The 26,905-nt window shown below is 42.3% G+C and overlaps 1 protein-coding gene across 2 annotated transcripts in view; it reads left to right on the top strand.

The window, feature by feature from the left end:
• ZNF385B (zinc finger protein 385B) overlaps positions 1 to 26,905 on the top strand; it is a 275,321-nt gene that overhangs the window by 42,494 nt on the left and 205,922 nt on the right. For both annotated transcript variants that reach the window (XM_039327147.1, XM_039327148.1), the window contains exons 2-3: positions 8,693 to 8,729; positions 20,938 to 21,234. In XM_039327147.1, coding sequence (XP_039183081.1) covers positions 20,940 to 21,234 — 295 coding nt within the window. In that variant the 5' untranslated portion in view covers positions 8,693 to 8,729; positions 20,938 to 20,939. The remainder of the gene's footprint in view (positions 1 to 8,692; positions 8,730 to 20,937; positions 21,235 to 26,905) is intronic.

Genomic DNA, 26,905 nt, shown 5'->3' with positions numbered 1-26,905 from the left:
TTGTAGTGACATGGTGTTTCATTACCATTTTTTTTGCCACTGTACCTGGCATTTGGAAATACAAATCAGTCACGTATCTTAAATAATGCCAGACCTCTTGCTGTTCTCTTTTGTGAATCCATCTGTTCATTTAAAATGAAATGATTCTGTGATCCCTTGAAGACTTTTTTTTAATGCAAATGCTAGAGAAGGGTAGATTTTTGTTGCTGTTAGTTCCTGACTTGTGAATTAGTAGACAGGAAAAATTCACACCACTTGCTTTATATGTTAGTGCTGTTCTAGATATTACACCATACTATACCATCATATTAATAAAGTATTAATAAATAAATGTAATACTTCATTAGTCATGAATGCTCTCTAGTCGAGGTCAATCAGGTGTTTCTCAAAGATGCAGAAAAAGGGAATAAAAGTCTTAATAGATAAGGCAAACTTTTTATTATTTTTTGTCATGTTGCTCATTAATATATCTAAAATAAAGTTATCAGAAAGGTTATATTTAAACTAAAACTTTAAAAAGAAAATATGCTGGTTAAGAAGTAGCTTCTAATACATTTCAGAAATTTAACTTTATATAAAGTTAGTCCATTTAAGCAAGTCTTTTACTTATTATCTGTCTGTTTGTCTGTCTATCTGCTTTTTCCTAACCCTAACAGAGATTTAAGATTGTTTCTCAATGGATTGGCTCTAAAATTTTATATCAAATGAAAGCTATATCAAACTTCAGTGGGGCATGGGGCAGATTGCCCCTCCATGTGTCAAGCAGAAGAGGAAAAAAATGAAAATTAGTGCATTTTTAATCTCAAAAAATATTGCATTCTCTTTCTTGAAGGTCTCAACACTCTTCTATCCAAGAGCACAGACCTTAAGTAGCCTTATTGATTGAAATAATTGAGATAATATTTTCATTTTGCAAAATGCTGTTTCAGTATCTCTTCTTTTAAATTGCTTGCTTTTTAAGCTATGCAGGATCGTCTATATTTTGTGATTGTGCAAATTCATTTTCCCAATAAAACAGGATACAATATATGATCCTACTAGTTATATTAGATATAGCCCCCTAAAAGTATACCGTTTGGCTATAAACATGCAACCACTCTGGTACTGCAGTAGTTTAATATTTTTTACTTCTCATCTTTAGAATTACTGAAACTTCTCTGTTGTAAAATAATTTGGTTACTGATAAGCATAAAGCTTGACGGTGTTAATGTGTTTTTATTCTCCAGATACAACTGAGGTAAAAATGTGTGTATATATTTTGCTTTTAAACCTTCATTTTTGTGAAAGAACATTATACTTATTTTCCTAATATGAAATAAACATGATTAGAGTCACTATAAAGCAAATGTACCGGTATTTTTAAAGAAGTCTCTACTGCAGTTCATTCTGTAGTGCTTGAAGCATTTGCAAAGGTGCACACTCACCTTTGTGGTTTTGTGCAGAATCATCAAGCTAGGACATTAACTTTAGAATATCTTTAGCATGATCATGATGAAAAGTGCATTCCTGTATCTGTCAAAGCACCACAAGATAGGAAATTCTACTTTAGGACTTGTAAGGATTAGGTTTCTTTGCCCTCATAAAGGCACACATAATCTACATTAGAAGTAATCTGTATTGAGATACAAATTATAGCACAAAATCTGATCAAATGGCTTTAAATATCCAGGGTTGGTAAACACCATATGATCACTGATTGGTCTGTGAGGGAGTATTAACTGAAAAATAATGATAGACTTTAATCCAAATCCCCAAATCCTAGCAACTGTAGTACCCCCATGGCTTCAGTCTGAAAGAAGACAGGAAACAGGAATTAAATACACCAGCATTCTAAAAACTCAGTCTTAAGAGATTTTAGAATATGATTTATGTATTTTTGTGTTCCCAGTCTCAAATAATATAAATAATTCTATTGGTACTTTGGGGAACAATGATTGGGCTTTTCTTTGATTTCCACTGAGGCTCTTCACTATTTAAAGTTGATCACATCTGAAAACATAACTCTGAAAATGGAATTTTGTTCTGTTTCCATTTGTCTTTCAATATATATTTAATACATTAATGTTTCGTGTTAAATAATTCCAAGTGCATGAACAACATCTTTGGACCAGTGCAGTAAGTAAATTCACATAGCTACAGTGTATAGGTTTTTTTTAAAAAAATGATCTATTACAGCCTGCAATCATTTTTTATTTTGAAATCATAGTTAATTTGGGGTGTTTTTTGTTTTGTGATTTTGGATAGTGCTTAAAACTGGTCCTAGAAAAAGACCATCTTTTTTTCTGAATATCGACTAGCTGGTGCTAATTATATCTCTCCTCATTTATCTAACACTAATGCTAAATAAATTAAATGCAATTATTCTCCAGCATGAGGAAGGAGAATCCACGAATGGGTCTACTTCATCTTCCTGCCCAATTAGACTAAGTCTAGAAAAGTTGCCATGCCTCCTGCTGGGCTAGAGCCCCACCCAGTTACGACTTAGTCTTATGCCCAGCAGGACGCATAATTGTTGGCTCCATTGGTAAAATTCCTAGTAGGTTGTATGATTGCAATTTGTGGATCCTCTACCCTCTCCTATAGCAGCGTGACAGCAGTTTAGCTGTGGTCAGCACTGCCAAAACCTGTCCATCTGTCTACCCCCCCTTACTCCTTCAAACCTCTCGGTTTCATCAAACCTCTCTGTTTTCAGATTTGCTCACCTGCTGTCCCATGCCGCTTTTTTCTTCTTTTCCTCTCAGTCAGAGCTCTCGGAGCTCTTTAAGCACGCCGATCGCGCTGACAGCAGGAGGTCTGGGGGGCATGGGGAGGGCAGCCTCACTCTCCAGGACTCACTTTAGCCATTCTAATTTTGGTGCACCTGTCGCGGCCGCCATTTTACAAGCCTACCGGGAACCGTTTTCTTGTCTCCAGATGAGCTCTCCGTCAGCCCAAGCTCCAATTTGCTTTACTTGACCAGGCAACTCCCCTTAGCATTGGGGACTGCTTAGAAACTGGACTCGGCTCGGCTCCCCTCTGTCAGACCTCTTACTGTCGCTCCTCTCAAGCCTCGAAGCCTGTTTTTGAGTGCCCGACGCTGCGAGTGCCATTTTGAGTGTCCCGTTTTGCTCGAACGGGCTCGTGCAGACAGAGGCTACTGCAGACAATTAACTCAGCTTGTTAGCTAGACTTGCACTGTGCCTGTGTCTACCCACAACTCCAGGGTGATTTGGTCCCTGGAGACACCTCCTCACCACTCCTTGTCAGATCTGTTGGAGGTTCTGGTCATGGAGGACTCCTTAACACCACTTTTTTCCTCCTCCGCTGTGTCAGGGGACATGGCCGAAGCCTTAAAGGCGGAGGACAGGAAATCTGAGTTTTTCCTGCGCAGGTCCCACCAAGCCTTGGCATGGTCGGTGAAAGCATCCATGTCCATCCCCTTTTTTGCCAGAACCTCCATCATCTCGCTTTGAGAGCTTCAGTCCATGATTCCCCCAGACCAGGTACGTACTCACCAGAACCTGGGTAAGCTAGTAGCGACATTGGAATATATGGCGGATGCGTCACTACATGCTGCCAGATTTTCCTCCCGAGCTATAGCCTCAAGCGTCACAGCTCACAGGCTTCTATGGCTCAGGCAATGGTGTGCGGACTTAAAGTCCATGTGGCGCTTAGACTGGAGGAAAATTGTTCAGTGAAACCCTTAACCCTTACCTAACGGAGAACCGGGACAAGTGCAAGGTGATGTCTCACCTTACCAGACGGGCGGACAGAGTGGAACCAGCCTTCCCGCCCCTTTTCTCCCAGGCCTGACCGCCAGTCTGAATGCTCCGGTACTAGACCTAGGCAACAGTTCCAGTCCAAGCAGCCCTTTCGGGGCTCGGGAGGCCGTCCCTTCAGAAGAAATAAGTGACTTCAGGGAGGGTCCCCCCATAGGAGGCAGACTGTCTCTCTTCATCCACAGATGGGAAGCCTCCACCATAGATGCTTGGGTACTCAATACCATCAGGAACGGTCTGTCTTTAGAATTCTTGTCCATACCCCCAGACCGTTTTCTGCCTTGCCCAACCCCACGGGATCTGGCCAAGAGAAGCCTCATGAACGAGGCCATTCACCATCTTTTGGAAATCAGAGCCATAGAACCGGTTCCAGCGGATCAATTAAACAGGGGCTTGTACTCCATCCTCTTCGTGGTACCAAAGGCCTCAGGAGGATGGAGAGCCATACTCAATCTGAAGGGGCTAAATTCCCATTTAATATACAGAAAATTCAAAATGCAGACACCACAATGCATCAGGAGGGATGATTTCTGACATCCATCGACCTCATGGAAGCATACTTACATGTCCCAATTCTTCCAGACCATTGGAAGTTCCTGAGGTTCTGCTACTCAAACCACCACTATCAGTACAGGGCCCTTCCGTTCGGTCTCTCCTCCACTCCAAGAGTGTTTACAAAGCTCTTGGCCTCACTGGCTGCCCAACTGAGATTAATTCCGATACGAATCCAGTGCTACCTGGACGACATCCTCATTTAGTCCACCTCCATCCAGGCAGCTCATTCAGAACTCACCTTGTGCATCGGGACCCTCCAGGCCCACGGGTTCTCAATCTTCTGAAGAGACAGTTAGTTCCCTCCACTCACCTCTTCCACTTAGGCGTGATCATAGACACGACTCAGTGCGTGGTCTATTTGTCGCGGGAGCGCCAGGACAGTATACGAGCCCTGGTACTTCAAATCCAAAGGGAGAGAGTCGTCTCCCTGGCCATCCTTTCCCGATTGTTAGGGAGGATGGTCTCTTGCATGGCCATAGTACCATGGGCCAGATTACGCTCCAGGAACTTGCAGTGGTTCCTGTTCTCATTTCAAAGACTGGGCACCAGCTGTTCCAATCAAAGGGTCAAGGTCCCACTCCATACCCTGAGATCCCTTCATTGGTGGACTTGCCCAGCGGTAGCCAGGGGCTCTCTGTTCAAGGAGCCAGTCTGGTTCACCCTGACTACCTGTTCGGCTGGGGAGCACACCTAGGATCCCAGTTGGCTCAGGGCCGGTGGTCTCATTCAGAACTGAAGAACAGCATAAACTGGCTAGAGCTAGGGCCATACATCTTGCCCTACGCCACTTCAGAAAGAATGTAGTGGGACATCACGTCCTAGTCCTTACAGACAATGTAGCAGCCAAAGCACATGTGAGATTGGGGGGAACCCGGTCCAGGTCGCTCATGACCGAGCCCAGTTGTTGGTTCCAGGGCAGAAACCAACCTTCCATCCCTCAGGGCGGAGCACATTTCAGGAGAGACAAATCGTCAGGCGGACTTTTTAAGCAGGTCGACAGTGGATCACTCCAAGTGGCGCCTGCATCCTGACTTATTCTGGGAGATAGCGGGAGGTTCAGTCATCCGACACTGGACTTGTTTGCCTCTCCAGCGAATTCCCAACTCCCGAGATTATTTTCCCAGTTCCCTTCTCCGGGGGCAGGGAGGGTGGACACCCTCCACAGCCCATGGCCCAGGGAACTGTTATACGCCTTTCCCCCTCTCCCTCTGATCCCGGCAGTCATCCGTAGGCTGCTCCAGGAACGGCAGAGGTCTAATAGCCGTCACGTCAGACAGGTGCATATCGGAACTGGCAGCTGTCTCGGTCAGGGAGGACTTGTGTGTCTTCCACGAGGGTAGGGTGGTCCTTCGATTAGATCCCTCATTTGTCCCCAAGGTTAACACCCTATTCCACAGGTCTCAGGAAGTGATACTTTTGCCCTTGTCTGTCTCACCCCCAGAAACGTCAGTAGCACACCCTAGACGTATGCAGGGCACTACGCCATTACATCAAACAAACTTCTGCTTTTCACAAGTCAGAGGCCCTCTTTATTTCCTTTCAACCCTCTTCCATGGGACAGAAGGTTTCGTCATCGACCATAGGCAGGTAGATCAAGGCTTGCATTGCAAGGGCATTCCAATCGTCCTCCTTGTCCGTTCCAAGCTGTCTCACCGCTCACTCCACCCACAGTGCTGCAACATCGACATCTTGGGCTACACAAGCATCCATTGCAGAAATCTGTAGGGCGGCGACTTTGTCTTCACCTTCCCCATTCGTGAGACACTATAAACTCAACAACTTTGCCTCTGCGGATGCCTCATTTGGTCGGAGGGTGCTACAACAAGTGGCCTCATCACGTGGGACACAGGCCCTGACTAATTCCCTCCCATAGGGACAGGGCAGCTTTAGTATGTCCCATTCATGGATTCTCCATCCTCATGCTGGAGAAGGGGCGTTGTCTTACCTGAACGCCTTTTCTCAGCATGATGGAGAATCCACACCTGCCCCTTCAGTGTCCATTAGGATCTGTGCCTGGGGTAGCAGGAGCCAACACGCCCGACTATCGTCTGTTGCTTCGCCTTCGTCGTAACTGGGTGGGGTTCTAGCCCAGCAGGAGGCATGGCAACTTTTCTAGATTTAGTCTAATTGGGCAGGAAGATGAAGTAGACCCATTTGTGGATTCTCCATCATCATGCTGAGAAAAGGCGTTCAGGTAAGACAACGCCCCTTTTGTAACATAAGTGGAATTAGGAATTTGAATACATATTACTATGAAAAATACTGAAATACTTAAAATAAAATATTTACTTAAAAATAAAATCTACTTACTCTTTCCTAAAAGAGCCAAGGTTGCCTACCGCTGTGCTAGGCTAAAATCCAGTTGACTAGTTTGCAGCCAGATGTTTGGTACAGACCTCGCCAATGTGATTTTAATAGCCCAGGAAGGGACAGGAAAACCCAAGGAAAACTTGGCAATCAATAAACCATGATAGACTACACTCGTTTTGCCCTATTTTGATTCTCCTCCCCAGCAGCAGCCCATCGATTTTAGAACTACCTCCTTCGGAGCCTTCCTGATCCCAATGGGGCTGGATCCTGCTTCCCCCCCCCCCCCCGTGTAGCTACCTCCTTCGGAGCCTTTCTTATCCAGCCGTGGCTACTGGCATGACATCGGCCAAGAGTGCCAGATGAGCCCCACTTTGCAGGACAAAGCAGGTGGACGCAAGCATCAGTCAGCCTGAGTCCAGAAGCCCAGAATATAATTTGAAGCATTCAAATATTTTTTGTTGTCCTGTTACATTGCAGTATTTCATGATGGATAGATTCCTGTGAATTTCCCCTTATTGCTTGTATCCTCACTCCAGAGTTATTTCAGCTAGAATAGTCTTAGTGAAACAGTCACACAATCCTGGAAAAAACATGCAGTTGTTGTAATGACTGGTAGAGAGATATTTTGCTATGCTATGCCTATAAAACTTCATTCCAGAAATTTGCAACTATGCCACTTACTTGTCCCCAGTAACTACCTTCAGAAGTATACTCTTTCTAGATATAGATGTTTCATTTAGTCTTTAGACTATTCAACATATGTAGACTGATCTATTTATTTACCATTGTAATTTGTAATTACAAAATATTAAGTAGTGATATATTAGAATTACAATCTTTTATCTCATGAAAAAATAATTGTGGCATTATTTAATAATTGCATTAAGAGTTTGCACAGCCCTTGTCTTATAAAAGGTGACTATTGCACTTTACAAAAATAGAAACATGATTATTCACCTTGGAAGTATAATAAAGCAATCAGACAACTGCACATGGCTATCATTTGTTTTGTACCAAAACTCATGGAGGAATAACCATTTCTGTGCAGAACATACATTCCCCATAGATCCTCTGACTTATGTCCAGGAAAATTACAAGCTTGGCATTCTGTGCCTTGCTTTCCCAATCTGGGAAATCAATTTGCTTAAAAATGTTATTTTTAGTGCTTTCCACATCAGTTGGGATTACAGTTCTCAGAAGTTCTAGGGAATCAAAAGCTATTACAGAAGATATACCATAGTTAGAGAATGAAACTAAGGGAAAACTAGGTACCAGAGTTGTATGGGGAAATCTGGTTCACCAATGAATGGTTATTATAGTATATAAAAACATATTTTAACAGGGAGAAATTAGATATGGAAATGTTTAATTGTCTTCCATAATCTGCCGCTGTTTCCCTATTAGCTCTGCCAAATTTTTCACACTGTCTTGCAGGTTTCTGTTGTGCATTCTCAGATCTATTTCTATCACTGAAGATCTAGTTCAGTGATGGCAGACATATGGTAAGTGTGTCAAAGGTGACAACACTTGCCATTTAAAATATCTTTGCTTAAAGTAGATTGGGGAGACTGTTCAATTATTTGTGGATCACCATTGAAAAAACATAATATCTGCATCTCTATGTGAAGAAGTTGCTATTTCACATGCAGGCACCTAAATTACCCTGGCAAGTTAATATTACAGTTGTCAGTTACCAAATCTTTAAAAGAGATCTTAGGTTCATTTCAAATAAGGGGAGTGTATATAGGAATTAAATATCTCTGTTGATATTCTGAAGCTCAAATGCTCTCTAGGATGAGATTCAAACCCTTTCTACAAACTTACATTGCAGGAGGAAGGTTCTTTCTGTGTATAATGCCTTTTAAGTAAAGAAGTACAACAGAAGTCATAAATTTGCTTCTGAAAAGCAGAGGAAGCCCTTTCAGATTTCAGTATTACAGTCCATTGGGAAAAAAGTTGCTTTTTAACCATAATTTTAAAATAAAAGGATATCTGTATTACATCAGTTTCATGAACAGTTTCAAAATAAATTTATATTCCTAACTTTTAATCTTTTTCTATCCATGCAGTATTCCTGATGTCTGAAAGCATCTGCTATCTAACAAGGTAAAGAATCATACCCTTTTTATATAACATAAGAAATATTTTCACTACTTCCTTGAAGAAAATAAGCCCTCAAGTGTTATTATCAGCATTGTTGGACTTTGTGCACAAAAAGCATTCTGAATATCCTACTCAATGTGCTAACCTGGTGAAATTTGGTACCCCGGATGGTTCAAACCATGTTCTCTATAGATCTGGTTATTTCTCATGAAATGATACATAGGCTATCAGGGAAGATGCATAATATTTGTTTAGTGTCAGATAGAGAGTAATAAATTTATAATGTCTTCACAACGGCATGCCAGAGATCTGGTCACTCCATCCACAGGATGCAGGCAGCATGTGAAACCATGCCCCGTCCAGTCCGTGGAAAAACTTCTCTCCACGAAACCTGTTCCTGGTGCCCAAAAGGTTGGGGGGCCACTGTTCTAGATGATTCCAGCTAATTCATCAAAGTAACATAAAAGAAGACAGAGAATACATCTGCTGAAGTTTTATAATCTTCCCAGTCTGATGTGCTAGCTAGACTCCTATATCTCCTGTCGAGCATAGTTGTTACTCTATATTTAAAGAAAGTTATTCCAAAGCCAATAAGAAATTTAAACTACAAGGTTTGGTGGCACCTATAAAGGTCAACAAATGTATTATAATTTTCATCTGCATCTGTGAAGAACTTATGCTATAATAAATTTATTATTCCTGAAGACTAATTTGTTTTTATTCCAAAAGATTATTGCTGCTAATTATTTGGGAACTCTTGAGAAAATTAAAGAGAGTTCTTAGTACATGGGTGTGTCATCTGACACCCTCCAGATGTTCTAGGCTCCTCCGCTCAATTAGCATGGCCATTGGCAAAGTCTTGTGAGAATTGTAATCAAAATATTTTAAGACAGATGAACAGGAAAGAAAGTAGGAAAGATCAGCAGAAGTTGGAGATGAAGTAAGGGAATGTGTGCAAATGTTGGGGACTGAAGCCTTGCAGTACATCATACCCTATATGTAGTTCATTCCAAAGTGAGGTTCAGAGAGTTGAAAAGGAATAAAATACTTTATCAAGTGAGAATTACTAGCCTTTTAATATCTGTAATAGAGAGGCACAACTATGGTCCCTAGGTACCTAAACTTATAAGTTAATTCCAGTTAGTGTTAGATCTGTCTGAATTAGAATAAAGCATCATAAGTGCATGGTAAATATTTGCTTTCTTAATGGATGAATAGACAGCCTAGCCTACTTCAAAGAATTTGAAGTAGGCTAAACTTGCACAATTGTTTGGCATTCTTTGCATTGGCTGGGACTAAGAGCTATTGAAATTCAAAACATCTGTAGGGCATTCTTGGTTTAGTTTATCAACCATCCTATTGACATGAATCAATGTCAACATTGCTCATAGTTTTTTTTTAAAGAAGAAATTTTATTGGTTTTTTTCATTTTTATATAAAAGTGCTTAAGAAACAACATGGTGATTGGGCTATCAATTATCCAAAAACAAAATCATACATATATCATACAAATCAGTTCTTTAAAAGTTCTCTCTCTATTTCCCACATATTATTTTACCAATTAAAATTAATACATTTGTAAAAAAATCTCAATCAATCCAATCGGTCGTCAGTCACATTTCAATTATAAAAGTCCAAATCCTGTTTTTAAGCTTTACTATTTTGAAAATTACCATATTCCAGTTAAGCTTATATAGACATATTAACACTCTGGGAATCTCTCATTTCTCCAGTACAGGAGATGGAGAATCCACCAATGGTTTTCTCTGTCTGCCTGCTCTTGAGACCAAATAGCCAAACTTGACATGCCCCCTCTTGCTAGGAGATCCAGTCTTAACTTGGTCTCAGCTCTTGAAGACGTATCTGGTTTGGCTCTCAGAAGATAGCAGGTCAGAGAACAAAATCCATTGGTGATTGTCCCTATTTTAATTGGCAAAATATTAAATTACAATCCTCTTAATCAAATTCCCCACAAGTACTGGGCTCAGTACTAACTTCAATCATGTTTTGTAGTGTGTGTGTGTGAGGGGGGGAGAAAGCTCCCTGCAGCCTTCCTATTTTCTTTCCCAGGGCTCTGGGGGGAAAACCTTTAGCAGAGGCTGCTAGGAGTGCGTTTTTTTCCCCATTTACCCCATTTTCATCCCTCATTCTGGAGTTCTTTTCAGGCTGTTCATCTGAGCTCAGCAATTGATTTCAGACCCTCGGAGGCTTCCTAGGCAGCCAGAGGCAGTCGCGGGCGCCATTTTGTTTGCTGTTTCAGGCAAATGAAGCAAAATTAGGCTTCGTGGTTTGCCTGCCGGTTGGAAGGCAGCCCATGAAGGGAATCACGGGCAGCGGTTAGCGCTGCCCCCGCGATTGCCTAAGATCAAAAGAAGTGCTGTTGGGGCCGCGAGGACTATTCTCAGCTGAGAACGAGTTACGGCTGCCATTTTGAAGCCTCGACGCATGCTAGGAGCCGGGTAAGGCCTCATCCACTCCGTTACAGCTAGCTCGGTCCCATCGGTGACCTAATTATAACACATTTCAGCGAATTAAAATTTGAAATAAGTCACTTCACAGGGGCAATTGGTGGGTTCAACTGAAGGCCACTACTCTAACGGAGGCTTCTCTAGGCCCAACAGGCCCATTCGCAGTTACAGTGGCCATCTTGAAATCCACATGGTTACATCCAAGGCCCAATGAGGCCTAATCACAGTAATCACACAGACAGGCCCCAGAATACAATAGTAGCCACCAATTGAGATTGCATCATTCCTGTTTAGGACACTCATTTTTCCTTTAGGCCTCTGCAACCCCTTTGGGGGGTTTCTTTGCCTTTTTTCCCATTTTACTGGTGCATACTGACTGGCCACCTAAGGCCTCCGGGTGGAGCTCAGAGAGTGTTTCCAAACGTGCCTTCGGTATCTAACTCGTGCCATGATAGAAGCCCAGAGAGAAATTTTTAATTTTCTGGTTGGGTGGTCAGGGGAACAGTCTTGTTGCTTGTTCCAATTTCGCTCCTGCCAGCTACTTGCGTGCCGGAGCGTACTCTCAGCATTCCTGAGACTGCTCCATTGTGATGGAGGGCTCCATGTTGCCTCAGTCCATGAGCACTGCTTCTCCTCCAGTTACGGCTGCAGTAATCCCACTGAACAGGGCGCGGCAGGCAAGTCCAAATCCAAGACCAAGCACACGCTCAAGAAGTCTTCCAAGCTGGCGGAGAAGCAAGCCAGCCATAGGCACCAGGCTCTGGAGAAGGAGTTCTCCAGAGCTCAGAGGCAGGCCGGACTAGATGCGATGCAGTTGGCGGCTCCTGACGCTGATCTCCCATTGGGTCCCTCAACTTCAGCTCAAGGCATGTGGTCCATCCCAGGGACACTGCTCACTCTAGGTTCACCACCCACAGTGACACAGCACACAACAATATCCCCAGGCACAGTGCCAGAGGCCACCTTTACTCCCACAGCTGCTGGGCTCAGGGGACTGGACCTTGGAAATCTTTTCTCTGATGGATGCCTTGAGGCCTTACTTTCGAAGGTAGTGGATAGAGCTCTGGCACAGTGTTCCTTTCAGACACCCGATCAAGGGGCTTCCACATCAGGCATGCCACCTTATGGGCCCCCTACGGAGCTCCCCATACCCCAGGAGCCTACCTCTCCTGCGCACTCCTCCATGAGCGGATACTCATCCCCCCAAGGTGAGGAGCTACCAGATATCATTCTATCGGGGAGGAGGAACTCTAGCCTGAGCCCTCCCCTTCAGGAGGGCTTTTCAATTTGGCCCTTTTTCTTTCAATCCTGCGCAAGGCCACAGCAACGGCAAATATAGGCTCAGATCAGTTCCCTCAACCACAGGCTCCATTGGATACCAGCCCCAATCCGATATTTTTTGAGACGGTGGCAACCGAACATCATGTCCCGTGCCCCTCTATCTTCCTGAAAGGGATAAAGAAGCCATGGGCTTCCCCTGCTTCATTCCCTACCATTAGTGGGACTGAAAAAAGATCTATAGCACCTCCACAGATCTCACTGATGCGCTGGAGGTCCCCAAAGTAGATGAAGCATGGACATCTCTGGTATCCCAGACGGCGATCGGAGGGGACTTGTTGGAGGTGCTTAAAGCAGACGACAAGAAATGGGAACACACCTTCTGGAAGACCCACCAATCAGCGGCATGGGCAATCAAAACGGCTAGCTGTGCGTCCTTTTTTGTCAGGATTACCCTTTTGTGGTTGCGTCAACTTCAGGCTAGGGTACCTGCTGAGGACTTGCAGACCCACCAGGACCTAAGCAAGATGGTAGCGGCCACTGAGTACGCTGCTGATGCAACGCTTCAGTCCGCGGTTTTTGCCTCTAGGTCTATTGCTTCCAACATCACTGCCAGGTGGATGCTGTGGCTTAAACATTGGCAGGCTGACGCCAAACTCAAATGGCATCTAGCGACTGCCCCTTATCTGGGCAACAACTTGTTTGGGGAGGCCTTGGCCCCATACCTTGTGGAGAACAAGGACAAGCGCAAGGTCATGGCTCACTTAAACAAGAAGTCCCAAAGCGTCCCACTCCCTACTTTCGTAGGCAGTTCTTTCAGCAGGCAGCAGGTACAACATTCAACCCTCCCGCCCATATACTCCCAGGCAGGAAAGACTGTACGATTGTCCTTATGACAGGCCAGGGTTTCGGCCCAGACAACAGGCCCAGTCCAAGCGGCCATTTCGAGGGGCTGGACGTCCTATAGAAAGTCCAAGTGATTCCTACTCTGTTCTCCCCATCACTGGAAGACTGACCCACTTCTATCATTGGGAACTCACCTCCACGGACAACTGGGTCTTGCAAACCATCCAACTCGGTCTGTCCCTAGAGTTTCTAGCAATACCCCCGGATCGATTCGTTGTCTGTTCCATCTCCAGGGATCCTTTCAAACAGGGACTCATGCAGGAGGCCATCCAACATCTTTTAGAAATTCAGGCCATAGAACCGGTACCGATAGACCACAGGGGAGGGGGGTTCTACTCCATCCTCTTTGTGGTTCCCAAGGCCTCAGGGGGGTGGAGAGCAATCCTGGACCTCAAGCGTCTCAACCATTACATCACTTACAAAAAGTTCAAGATGTAATCCCTCCAGGCTATCCTGGGAGGCATCAGGCAGGGAGACTTCCTGGCGTCCATAGACCTCACGGAAGCATATCTACACATTCCCATTCATCCAACTCACAGAAGGTTCCTAAGGGCAGGCATTTCCAGTACAAAACCCTTCCGTTCGGCCTATCTTCAGCACCCAGGGTATTCACCAAAATCCTGGCCATGTTAGCCGCCCAGTTGAGGAAGATACCAATACGCATCCAGTGTTATCTGGAAGACATTCTGATTCAAGCGTCATCCTTCCAGGCAGCTCAGGAAGATGTGAAATACACCATTCAGGTCCTTCAACAACATGGTTTCTCCGTCAACTTTCAAAAAAGCCAGACAGTTCCCTCATCCAGGCTCCTGCACTTGGGAGCCATCATAGACACCTCCAACTGCATGGTCTATCTCTCCCAGGAGCGAGTGGTCAGCATCAGGGAGCTGGCTCACCGGGTATACAGGGAACACACAGTTTCATTGGTCTTACTCTCCCAACTGTTAGGAAAGATGGTCTCTTGCATAGCCATAGTTCCCTGGGCCAGACTACACTTGCGGGAACTACAATGGTTCCTCCTACCATTCCAGCGGGTGAATGTCAGTGCATCCAACCGTCAGGTCAGGGTCCCAGTTCACATTCACGGGGCGCTTCGCTGGTGGTTCTCACAGGGAGTGACCAAACGATCACCCTTCAAGGAACCAGACCACATCACTATCACGACAGACGCCAGTCTGTTCAGTTGGGGAGCCCATCTACAGTCTCAGTTTGCACAGGGCCGTTGGTTCCGCATGGACTTGAGACACAACATCAATTGGCTGGAGCTCAGGGCCATCCACCTAGCTCTTCGCCAATTCAGATTCATGATCAGGGGTCGTCACGTCTTGGTCCTCACAGACAACGTGGCGTCCAAGGCACACATCAACCGTCAGGGGGGCATCAGGTCCAGGTCCCTCATGTATGAGGTGTGGCTCCTGGTCTTCTGGGCAGAGTCCAACCTGGCCTCCCTCAATGCCGAACACATCTCTGGGGTCAGCAACCAGCAAGCAGACTTTCTGAGTTGCTCCACCGTGGATCCCTCGGAGTGGGGGTTACATCCAGAACTGTTCTCCGAGATCTCTCACAGGTTCGGCCAACCGGTCCTCGACATGTTTGCGTCGTCGACCAGTGCCCAACTCCCCAGGTACTACTCCTGCTATTTCCTACCAGAAGCGGAGGGGATGGATGCCCTGCGGACTCCATAGCCACAGGGTCTCCTTTACGCCTTTCCTCCCCTTCTGCTCATACCGGCGACCATTCGCAAATTCATCCAGGAGCGGGCAGAAGTGATCCTCGTGGCCCCGTACTGGCCACAAAGGCCGTGGTTTGCCGACTTGATGACTCTTTCCCAATCTCCCCCATGGAAGATTCCCCCTCATCGCATGTCCCTACACCAGGGGTCCCGCCAAACACCCGGACCCCCAATGGTTACAACTAGCCGCCTGGCGCTTGAGCGCAGCATAATGAATATCAAGCTCTGTTATTTGATATAACCTATTCATACGTGGTACCTTGAAATGTAAAAAAGGTTTTTAAGCACACCTCTAAAAGGTCCACTAGGTCGTTAATTCGGAGGGAGTCCTGTAGTTGTTGCTCCAGGCCCTTCTGGTTCAAGTGGTCCTTTATTACCATGACCGCGAGATCCTGTGGGACAACTACAGGACTCCCTCCGAATTAACGATCTAGTGGACCTTTTAGAGGTGTGCTTAAAAAACCTTTTTTACATTTCAAGGTACCACGTATGAACAGGTCAAAGGAATACCCATGGGGTCCCCAATCTCTAGCGTCATAGCGGAGGCTGTGCTGCAACAACTAGAGCACGTAGCGATGGCCCAATACTAACCTAAATTCTGGGCCCGCTACGTTGACGACACATTCGTGGTCATCAAAAGGGAGCATAAAGCTAACTTTGTGGGCATACTCAACTCGGTATACCCTGACATTCAGTTCATGGAGGAGGAGGAGAACCAGGGGAGACTGGCGTTCTTGGACGTAATGGTCCACCGCCAGCCAGATGGGACCCTGAGTACGAGGGTATACCGAAAACCTATGCATACAGATAGGATTCTGCATTATGCTAGTAACCATCCTATGACCCACAAAGTTAGCTGCATAAGAACGCTATTTAGATGAATAGACTCCCATTGCAGCACAGCCAAAGCTAAAAGGGAAGAAAGAAACCATCTCTTCCAAATATGCTGACGCAATGGTTACCCTACCAGGTTCATCAGACGCTGTAGTATACCACCCAAACCCCGGATGAGCTCGGATATGGAGGAACTCCCATCACAGATAACCCGTGTCACCCTCCCTTACATCAGCAATGTTTCAGAAGCAACAGCCAGGTTGTTAGCCCCCCATAAAGTGAGGATGGCTCACAGACCTGATCAAACTTTAAGAACCAAAGTGATGCGCCCAAAGGACCCGCTCCCCAACACTGAAAAATAGGCAATCATATATAAAATCAACTGCAAAGATTGCCCCGTTAATTATGTTGGAGAGACTTCAAAAAGAATGAAGACTAGGGTCCATGAGCATAAATTAGCGGTAAAAAGGGGGGAACAGCACTCCCAAGTATGGGCGCACATGGCGGATTCTGGACATTGCTTTGACTTTGATAATGTATGCATCCTGTCCGGTGACAACACGAAAGAGGGCCGGTTACTAAAAGAGGCATGGCTCTCTGACAGGGACTCTGTCAACCGGCACATCGATTTGTGCCTGGCACATCTAACTTTAAGAGCATGGAGCAGGCGAGACCACCCACCCCTAAGGAGACACCCTGCAACAGTACCACGTAACCCTAGGGAAGAAGTTATGGAGGGGATGAATTTTCACCCCCCACAACAACAGCAACGGCCCATGGACATTCAGGAGAATAGTCAATGATTGAGGGACTTCTGCCCCCTTGCTCCAGGACCATGCACACGCTCCCAGACAGTGAGAGAACGGTTGCATGATGAGAAAGAGGCAATTAGCCAACGAACAATCATTCCCGACCCCCCCCAAACCCGAAACAGCGATGATCCAGCAGCATCAAGAAAGAAGGAGGATGGGACCGGCTTGCCCTGTGACGACAGTCCATCAACGGAAACAACAGAGCGCCAATCGGAACGCCCGAGAGAATATAGAGATCGAGAGCAGTGTGAATGGGGGGGAAATGCAAATAAGGGTAGAACGTGATAGAAACTGTAAAAAAGATCACTGTGTTGATGGAGGGAGGGATACAAAGGAACCAGGCATACGTATTCAAAAAAGGAGGGCACACAAGGGCTTGTATGAGGAGGAAGGAGCTATTCAAGGGATTCAGTCTGACGTGGAGTCCGAGAACATTGATAATGGGGTGAAAGAGCAAGTAGATGTCAGATGGAATGGCAACGACAGAAACTGAGTTTATGCAGCCAAAGAGAGGGAAATGGAAAGCAAGGGATGGGGAGAAAGGCTGAGAGTGCACCTCCATAGAATGAGGGATGACAATTGGGGAGCAAGTAAAGATCAGAAGAAGGAGGAAGGTAGGAGACACGGAGGTATGAAGAGGGAACAACTTAGAGATACGAATGACCAAAAAAGGGGAGGAAAGAACCTCCCTAATTCAAGACAGTGGGAGGTAGAGGGGAATAATGGCACACCCACAAGCAGTAAAAGCAAGAAAAGAGGAGTCATCAGTATGGAAGCCATAATTAAAAAGCAGTTAAATCAATTAGGACCTACGACAAGATCTAGGAGCCGTGTGCAAATGACGGCTCACCTATAAAGGCACTCTCCCACAGACCAGCATTAACCCTGACGATGTCAGAAGTATCTGACGAAAGCTTGGTGATCGGTGATGGTATTAAACTTTTATAGTTTATTATATTCCTGGTGTTCACGTTTTATTATAATTGACTATACATATATATATATATATGAATAAACATAAACACAGAGAGAGATGTATAATTACATTAGAAATTGTAAAGCCATTTCATTACCAGAACTAAAGAATAAAAGGGAGCCTCAGTGAAACCAAGGAACATATTTCCAGGCTCTACTGTGGGGATTTTCCACTGCTAAATCATGTTTGCACAATCTTTTGGAGTACTTTCAAAAAGAGGAGAGGAAGACCTTCTAGCCAATTTACTGAAACAGGCAATTTTGCCTGTTTGCCTATAAAAGGTTTTTAAGGTAATCCACTGCACTCTCTCTCCCCCCCCCAAACAATAACTGTAGATATTGGCAACACTCTTAAGCAAATGAAAAGAAGGTCTCTAAACTATGGGACCAAATATAAGTTGAAGAGGCAACAATGCTGGCTAGATACAGTTTGAATACTTGCATTAGATTCCTGGGATCTCAAGTATGAAGGAAAAAAACTATAATTGGCACCGAGAATATTCCTAATCAAACTCTCTTGACAGAATGGATTTTTTTTTAAAAAAAGAACAACTTAGTCTACCTGGTGACTTTTTAATTGAACATGTGAACAAAATCCCCATTACACAAAGGTTACAGGTTGAGACTAGCTCAAGATTGTGGGGTTCATCAATATTAGCCTTGAAAGCTGCAAATTATTCTTTGATTTCTGATCTTGAATGCAATAATTTGGGCACTTTCTTACAATCTTTGTTTATTTGAATATTCAAACATTTTTTTTGTTGTATTGCAAATTTTATTTTCTTTAGTACTTTCATTTCTAGTAAGTTTCATTGTTGCTTAGATTCTTGGCAATTCTTTCATCAGTTGTCTTTTAAAGTCCCGTTCATGTTGGAGGCACCGTTTAAGGCGCTTCTGGTTGAAAGGATTAGCTGGTAACATCACCGTTACCTGGGGGACATCCGTGTTTTAAAGTTAATTTTATGCATTTGTTCTTATTTTAGTATCTAGTTGTACTTTCTATTTATTATTTCTCTTTTTGGTTTTGCTACTAGTTTATAGAGACACTTCTTATATGCTTTGTTTGTTCCATAAATGACTTAGATGAGTGTATAGAAGGGCTGTCCATCAATTCTTCAGACAAATAAAAGTGGGGAAGATTGCCAACACATTAAAATAGTTCTAGGTTCAAAGGATCCTAACAAACTTGAACATTGGCCCTATCTAACATTACAGTATGTAGTTCAGTACTGAGAAGTGCATAGGTATAGGATAGGCAGCACCTGGCTCAATAGTAGTACTTATAAGAAAGATATGAGCATGTGGGTAAACCACAAATTAAGTATGACCCCACAATATGTTTCATCTGTGAAAAAAGTCAATACAATATTTGGTTCCATCAACAGAGGTATCGTATCAAGATCATCATCAGTGATTAATTCTGCTCTATGCGGTACTAGTCAGGCTGCATCTACAGTATTATGTCCAGCTCTGGTTGCTACAATATAAGAATGATACTAAAAATCTAGAAAGATTTCCAAGAAGAACAAGAATGATGAGAGATTTGGAGACTAAATCCTACGCAGAACAACTAAATGAATTGGATATGTTAAGCCAAAAGAAAAGAAAGCTAAAGGAAGGCATCATAGTAGTCTCCCAAATGTTTCACAGGGAAGAGAGTATTCAAGAGTAGGGCAAGAAAGGTTTTGAAAGGTTTACAGAGGGAGATACAAACATGAAGTAAGGAGGAATTTTCTGATTGGGAGAGCTATTAAACAGTGGAACAGTCCCCTCTGTAAGGGAAAGTTTTCAAGTTTTAAAGCAAAGATTAGGCAGCCAATTGTCTTAAGTTTGTGTGACAAACTATGTTATGGGTAGGGTTCCCTTCCAATCTCATAATTCTGGGATTCATTCATAACCTTTCTTGACCCATCTTTTGTTTTACTGCGATTCTTATGTACCTTACAGTATTCCCACTACATTAAAATTGTTTTCCTCTGGCATATTGAGTTTCATTTCCATGTTAAAAAAGTGGGCAGAAATGTGACCTTATACACAGACATTTTCACATCTTTTAACAAATATTCATTCCTCAAAATAGACCTCATCTAACCCAACTACCTGTCTAGCATTATTATTATCATCATCATTAATTAGGTTTCCTCATATGTTTATCTATTGACTACATTAAACCACTAAGAAAAAATCGTACTGTACATTCTTGCAATGTATTCCTTTTTAAAAGCAATTGAGAGGTTCAAGAAAAAAAATTGCAAGAATTTCTGTTTAGTTAGAAAAAAGCAAATAAATTTTCAAACAATTAAATTTAGAAAAATTAACATTTTGAATGTTCAAAATGTTCTACTGGATGGATTAAATGCAGTAGAATGTAATTGGAAGAAGCCGTTTTCCCCCCTTCAGTATCCCTCATATTGACAGAATCTGCTTTGGAAGACTTCTTATGAGCTGATTTTGAAGACAGTAAAAAATGTTATTGTGGAAGCAGAAACCTGTGTTCATAATTTTGAGTTGGGTTTTTATGCATACTTAATGTTTTAAGGGAGTAGAAGGTGTTGATGCTAGTAATGTTATAAGCAGTTTTATATGTGTTTATTTCTATAGAGGAATATTTATAAAAAGACAATGAATTAGAAGGAGGGATGAATGTTATTATCATTTCTCCATTATAGTCAACTATTACCGTATATGCCGGCGTATTAGGTGACCCAGTGTATAAGACGACCCCCGTCTTTGGTGCCGAGTTTAGCGCTTCCGGAAGTCGTCTTATACGCCGGCATATACGGTACATATATCCATATTTAACAGGGAAAAAAAAGAAAAAGAGAGAATAAAAGAAATTGGACCATCATATTATATTTTCATACTGATAAAAAAATAAATTTCCATCTGAAAGATAATTGCTAAAAAAAGATAATGATGACTATACTTTGCAAAAATGTGAATTAGTTTTTGTTTCCTGGTGAACTATAGCTTATGTCATAAGCCTTTATATTTCTGCATGAACAGCAGTCTCTGCAGAATTGTTAACAGTGAAGCTGTATAATTTTTATTTTTATTATTAGCCAAATTGAATCCTTTAGTGTGCAGCATATAATAAAGCAATGTCTTCTGAAAATGCTGACTAACATGATACTACTTTATTTAGTTTTCAGCCTCAATATTTTCTCTCTTTCTCTCTTCCCCCACCACCCCCTTCATTTTTGTAGACATGAAGCATCCAATATGTCCTGACCACATGGCTGGAGATAAAAGTGTGAATCCATCAGCACTTCGAAGGGACTTTGATGATAAAGGACAGAGATACGATAGGCCAGACTATCGATTAAGTAAAGAGAAAAAGAAGATTATATTTTCCTTTTGTGATGTGTGCAATATTCAGCTGAACTCAGCAGCACAAGCTCAGCTTCATTACCATGGAAAGTCTCATCTGAAAAGAGTAAAACAGCTGAATAATGGGAAGATACCTACAAATACAAGCAATTTATTTGCAAGTTCCAGCACAGGTGGTACTATTATTGTTGTTTGATACTTACATAAACACCTACCACCCCTTTATGTTTCAAGGGTCAGAAATATTGAAAGTTGGAGTGTTTTGCCCAGTCCCAATGCCATTGTTGGAATGTGCTGTTGTTCAATTCTGTAGTTTTTACTTCCTCTCAGTCCCTAGGTAGTTGATGCACATCTGTTTTCCATGCTAGCTGGTATAATGAAGTTAATACATTATAGCAGAATGGACAATCTTTTCCAGCTTGGATTTGCACTGTCTTTCTCTAGGGAGTCGGGCTGCTGATGCTGTGATGTTGTTGGAGAGGATAGGACTAACATTTTCAGATCTTTTATTAATTGTGAGCTGAGGAAGTTAAATGGCAACAGATTTAAGGCATCTATTGTACATATCACAACTTCCTTGAAGAGCACTGGTAGTTTCATTCCCTCAATGAGGTATTAACAATCTCCTAGATCCAGGGAATTATTTCCCCAATTGCTGCCTGAAGGAAGTGGAAGGGGCAAGGATCCAGCCCATAAGTTTCAGAAGATGTCTTAGAACACTATTTATTTAATCGAGGATTTCAGGCTACAAGGAAGCCAGGTAACTAAGTGAACCAATACTTCAATAAATGTCCTGGATCCTGCTCACAAGGAGATGAGAAGGGAATACAGGTGGCTTTCTCAGCCAAATGCTGTTTAATATCAAGCGTGAGAAATCAAGGAATCCAGACAATTCAAATGAAATACATAGCATTGTGGTGACCCAAACTCTCCCCTTTTTGTAGATATACATTATTGTGATGCAAGCTTTATTCCTTTTTATATGTATATAGTATCACAATGCATGTAAAAAGGGGAAAGGGGTTGTGTTAGGATGGTGTAACTCTGCTTTTCTCATTTGTCCCTTCCTGTAAACACCTCTGATTATTGCAGGGGGGTAACAGGTCCCAACTTAATTCAGTAAGAAAAGGGGCGATATAGTTGCAGATACTGTATGGTATAGATATTTTCTGATTCCTATCTTGTTTTTTTTATTTCAATCTTACCAATATGTTGATGATTTAATTTAGGCAGTGAGTTATATACATGTTTGTTTAAATTTTGAAGCCAGTAGGCAGAGCTTATCCTATTCTGTTTGTTTACTTCAATAATGTCATGGCATTTCAGATTAAAAGAAGGTATTTTCTACTTCATGGACTTATCCATATGGTTCTTTCAGCAAGAGGAAAATCATTTGCTGTTGCTTTTTTCCAGAATATTTTTACTTCCCAAACTTTTTATGAAAAGGATCTCTAATAGATTATATTTAAAAAGAAAATGGGATATCAGCGTACTCTGCATCTTTTTGAAAGGAAATAAGGCACATTATTCTTCCTCTATTATATGACCACATTTTTTTAAAAAAAGAAATACAATTTAATTGTTTAATTAAACAAGGTATGGTTATCCATGGTCTGTTCCTGCCTAGCATTTTGAGATTAGTCAAGTCAACTAGCTAAGCAGTAGAAGAAATGGGACTTATTTAGCTAATAAGTCAGCATGAATCAGATTTAAAATTCAGTCTTTCTGTAGCTACTGTATCCGTGCACCCTTATAAAGTCCACCTTGGTTTTTAAAAGCTGAACTTTTAACAAGCTGAATTAAAATAAATCTGATAATATTCAGTATCCTATAAGATGAAAGAAAATAACAAACTAATTTTTTTCTTGATTTAGTTAATAATTTATCAATGTTACAGTATTGTATGTCTTTCCTGCAAGACCACAACTTGACATACATAGGCTTTTGTCTCCCAAATTTTCTCATAACAAAAAATCCCCCGGTTGAGAGTTGAGAGATATGATTGGTCCAGTGAGCTTTCATGGTTGAGGATGAACTAGAATCTGGACCTTGTCCTATAATTAAACCATTAAAACATACTTCTTTTTTTAAAAAAATGTGATCATATAATAAAGGAAGAATAATGTGACTCTTTTCCTTTCAAAAAGATGCAGAGTGTGTTGATATCCCATTTTCTTTTTAAATATAAACCTTTGGAGGTCACCTTTTATAAAAATAATATCCATCAACCTTTCTTATATTAAGATAGATGGAAAAATGTCTTTGTCCTTAAGAAATACTATCTAGGGGAGAGAGAGAAGTAGCTGCTTTTGAATGACTTTTGCTAGTACAGGAAAGTATTAATGAAATGATAGATTTAAACTCATCTGGGGGGAACTTGTTTGTTTCATAGATAAAAAAACGTTTGCCCATTTATCCTTCGGAAGTTTCACTTTCTTTATAATTATTTCTTATAAATGTTTGGCACTTTCTAAAATATTCTCTACTTCCAACTATTTTTGTTTGGTGGCACTGCTAAGACATGTAAAGATCATAACTGTAGTCAGTCAGGCTGCCTGAAACAATAAAATTGAAGTAAATAGAAATAGGTGGTCTTGCTTCAAGACTATATTTGATACAGTAAGAAAATGACATGTAATGTTGGCTCCCTGCTAATGAATTAAGAGCTAGACTGCACACTTCATTGCCCCTTCCTAGAGCAAATATTCTTCCCTTTTTTAGCCAAGAGTAAATAGCACCGGTATTAAATTTTACATGGATTTGTATCTGACAATATTTTTTATCTCATCTTGCCATAAAAATGTTCACGATGACCAACAACTTACAAAAGATAAAAGCAGAAACAAAATTATTAAAATTTAAATTAACAACTAGTTCAGAAAAATTGTTATGGTGGTCCATGATCAGGCAATCACAACCAATAGAAACATGACACAAAGATAATGAATTTGGTCTTTAAAAGACAGTGTTCTTTAAAAGGTATTATTGAGCATGCATGGCTCATTGTGGCAATCAACAAATGAGATGCAGATCTGTTCTGTATGTTCCAGTTAGTATTCTACCAGTGATCTAAGATTTCCCACAATATAGAAAAACGTTTCTTACAGATCAAATCAGATTTATAAAAATATTGGATAAATAACTTAATTGGTGCTCATAATGATGCTACACTTATAGTAAGAGCCATAGCTCAATGGTAAATATTTCATATGTTAAAATCTTCAGGATCTGTTCTTGGCATCTCAAGATAAAACTAAAAAAGATTCCTATTTGAAACTGAGGTTTGCTGCCAGCTAATGGAGGCAATACTGAAATAAATTGAATATTTGAATAAGCCACCCAGAATAAGCCACACAAAGTTGCCTTATTGGTAAGATGGGCAATGTAAATTTAATAAATGAATAAAACTTAACAAATGCTATAACAGGCTGATACAGTAACTTGGTATCCAGATAATCACGTTTAAACTATGCTTCTTTGAATAAACCACACGTTTAAACTATGCTTCTTTGAATAAACCACACTTCACTGAGTGTACATAGCAAACTAAGACATAAATCACAATTTACCAAACATATTGGCTGGGTTCACCCAGACACTATGCCAGAGACAGTTAAACTATTTTATGGTTTAGGACAATATATGACTTGTCCAGTTAATATAAGGCAACTATTTACTAGGGCTTTGCAGCCTACAGGTTTAACTCTAAAACATGTTTTCAGATGTAGAGGAATACTACTATAGTAACTATGTGCAATTCTTCAATGCAAATATGTTTTGCCCGCATTCCCTGCATCTTCAGAGATGTCAGCCCTTTAAGATAGACCAGGTCAGAAAACACGTCAGCAAATACTATCACTCTCTGTTTTTGATACAAACTATAATAAAAGATTCTGGAGAGCTTGACAGTATTTTTCCTTTCTTCCCTTCTTATGTCAAAGAGTTTGTTTCTCACCCTTCTCTATTTCCCAGGCTAATATGGTTGATGGATATTTCCTTCAAGACCATCTCCATACATCTCTTCCAGAAAGGAGCAATGTGATTTTGAGAAATGACAGGGCTGCTTTAAAAAGTTGTTGACAGGTTTACATATGCACTTTAGAAAGCAGCTTTTTGAAACCAAATGTGTAAAGCACTGAAGAAACCTCCTATCTTAATTTCAATTAATTTTTTATTTGGTGAGGAGATATCATTTTCAGAGTTCTAGGGAATATGTTAATAGGGAGACAAGACAAGAAACATATTTATTTATTTATGTTTTTTTTAATCCTGCCTTTATTACTTTATAAATAACTCAAGACAGCAAACATACATAATGCTCCCTCCTCCTATTTTCCCCACAACAGCAACCCTGTGATATTGATGTATGAATGATATTACATGTAATTGAACTAGTGCTGTTTTACAGTGCATTCCCATCATCCCTTAACAATTTCCCTTCAGGAGATATGCTGGTTCAGAATTCTGGGAATTGCAATCCCAACAGATCCTGAAAGCACAAGGTTAAGTAAAGATAGTACATAGTTCCATTAGAGCTACACATACATACTGTTTTCTGAATCATGCACATCCATTTAATTAAAACAGTTAATAATAGCATAAGCTTTAAGTTCCTGGCTCAGGTTTCAACCCAGCAGCAAACACTCTAAATAGCTTTACTCTGCATCCTAAAAAGATCATTTGAAAATTGGAAAAATGACAAGAGACTTCGGTATTCCATCAACATAAGCACTTGTCTCTAAATTTGAAACTGACAGATGAACAAATAAGTACATGTAATAGACCAGGGGTGTCAAACTCAATTTCATTGAGGGCTGCATCAGCATTGTGGTTGCCCTCAGGGGGCCGGGTGGGTACAGCCAGGGTGGGTGCGGCCTACTGGCTGGGCGTTGCTGTGGTGGATGTGGCCAGCTTGATGTCGCTCACGTCAGAGGCACCTGTGAGGGCCTGGGCAGGACTGGGGTGGATCCGAGGGTCTCTGGCAGTGGGGGATGGGACTGGGGTGAGCACCAGAGCATGGTCCACTGGAGGAGTCTTACTGTCCTTCTCAGGCCGTGCGGGAGGGCCCTGGATGGTGATGCAGGCTGCTCCCGTGGCACTGGGACCGTAGAGCCCGGCCTAGCGCAACCCCACTTTCCTGAGGGGGCGCCCAACTGCTCTACCTCCTCAAGGCTGCTGCTACTGTGCTTGCTCTCTTTGGCCAGGTTGCTCATGGTGGGTGCAGAAGGGCAAAGTGCGTGGCTCAGAGGAAGGCCAACTCTCTCTCCATGCAAGGAGACCTGGTTTTGTAACCAAAGCGATAGGATGGGAGACCCCCAGGATAGACCAGGAGGAGGGGGCAAGGGATGGCAAAAGGGCAGCAGGGGTGCTGGTGGCCAAGTGCTAAGGCAGGACTTCCCTCAGACCCTCCCTCTCATTCCAATCTCCCTTCCTTCCTTTCTCCCTCCCTCCCTCCCTCCCTCCTTCCTTCCCTGCCTCCCTCCTTCTCATTCCTATCTCCTTCCTTTCTGTTTCCCTCCCTCCCTTCTTCCCTCCCTCTCTCTTTCCCATTCCCATCTCCTTCCTTTCTTCCACCCTCCACGCCACCCGGCAGATGGGACCCGCCCTGTGGGATGAAAGGCAGGGAAATGGGAGCATGCAGTGCTCATTAGACAGATTTGTTGAAAAGAAATGTTTAGGTCAGGGCTTTTCAACCTTTTCACCGACTGTATCACTTTTAGGATATGGCAGTATTCAAGTACCACCTAGCAAGGTGTCAAAAACTTGATGACCAAAAAAACAAAAAAACTGTTCAAAGTTGCAGTTGCACTGAAATGACTTACGACCATTTTTCACACTTATGAC

Source organism: Crotalus tigris, unplaced genomic scaffold, assembly GCF_016545835.1.
Source record: "Crotalus tigris isolate CLP2741 ecotype Arizona unplaced genomic scaffold, ASM1654583v1 scf7180000024351.1097467, whole genome shotgun sequence".
In the NCBI taxonomy this organism is placed as follows: domain Eukaryota; kingdom Metazoa; phylum Chordata; class Lepidosauria; order Squamata; family Viperidae; genus Crotalus; species Crotalus tigris.
Note: the sequence above shows the minus strand (reverse complement) of the source record. Positions and strands in the feature narration are given on the sequence as shown.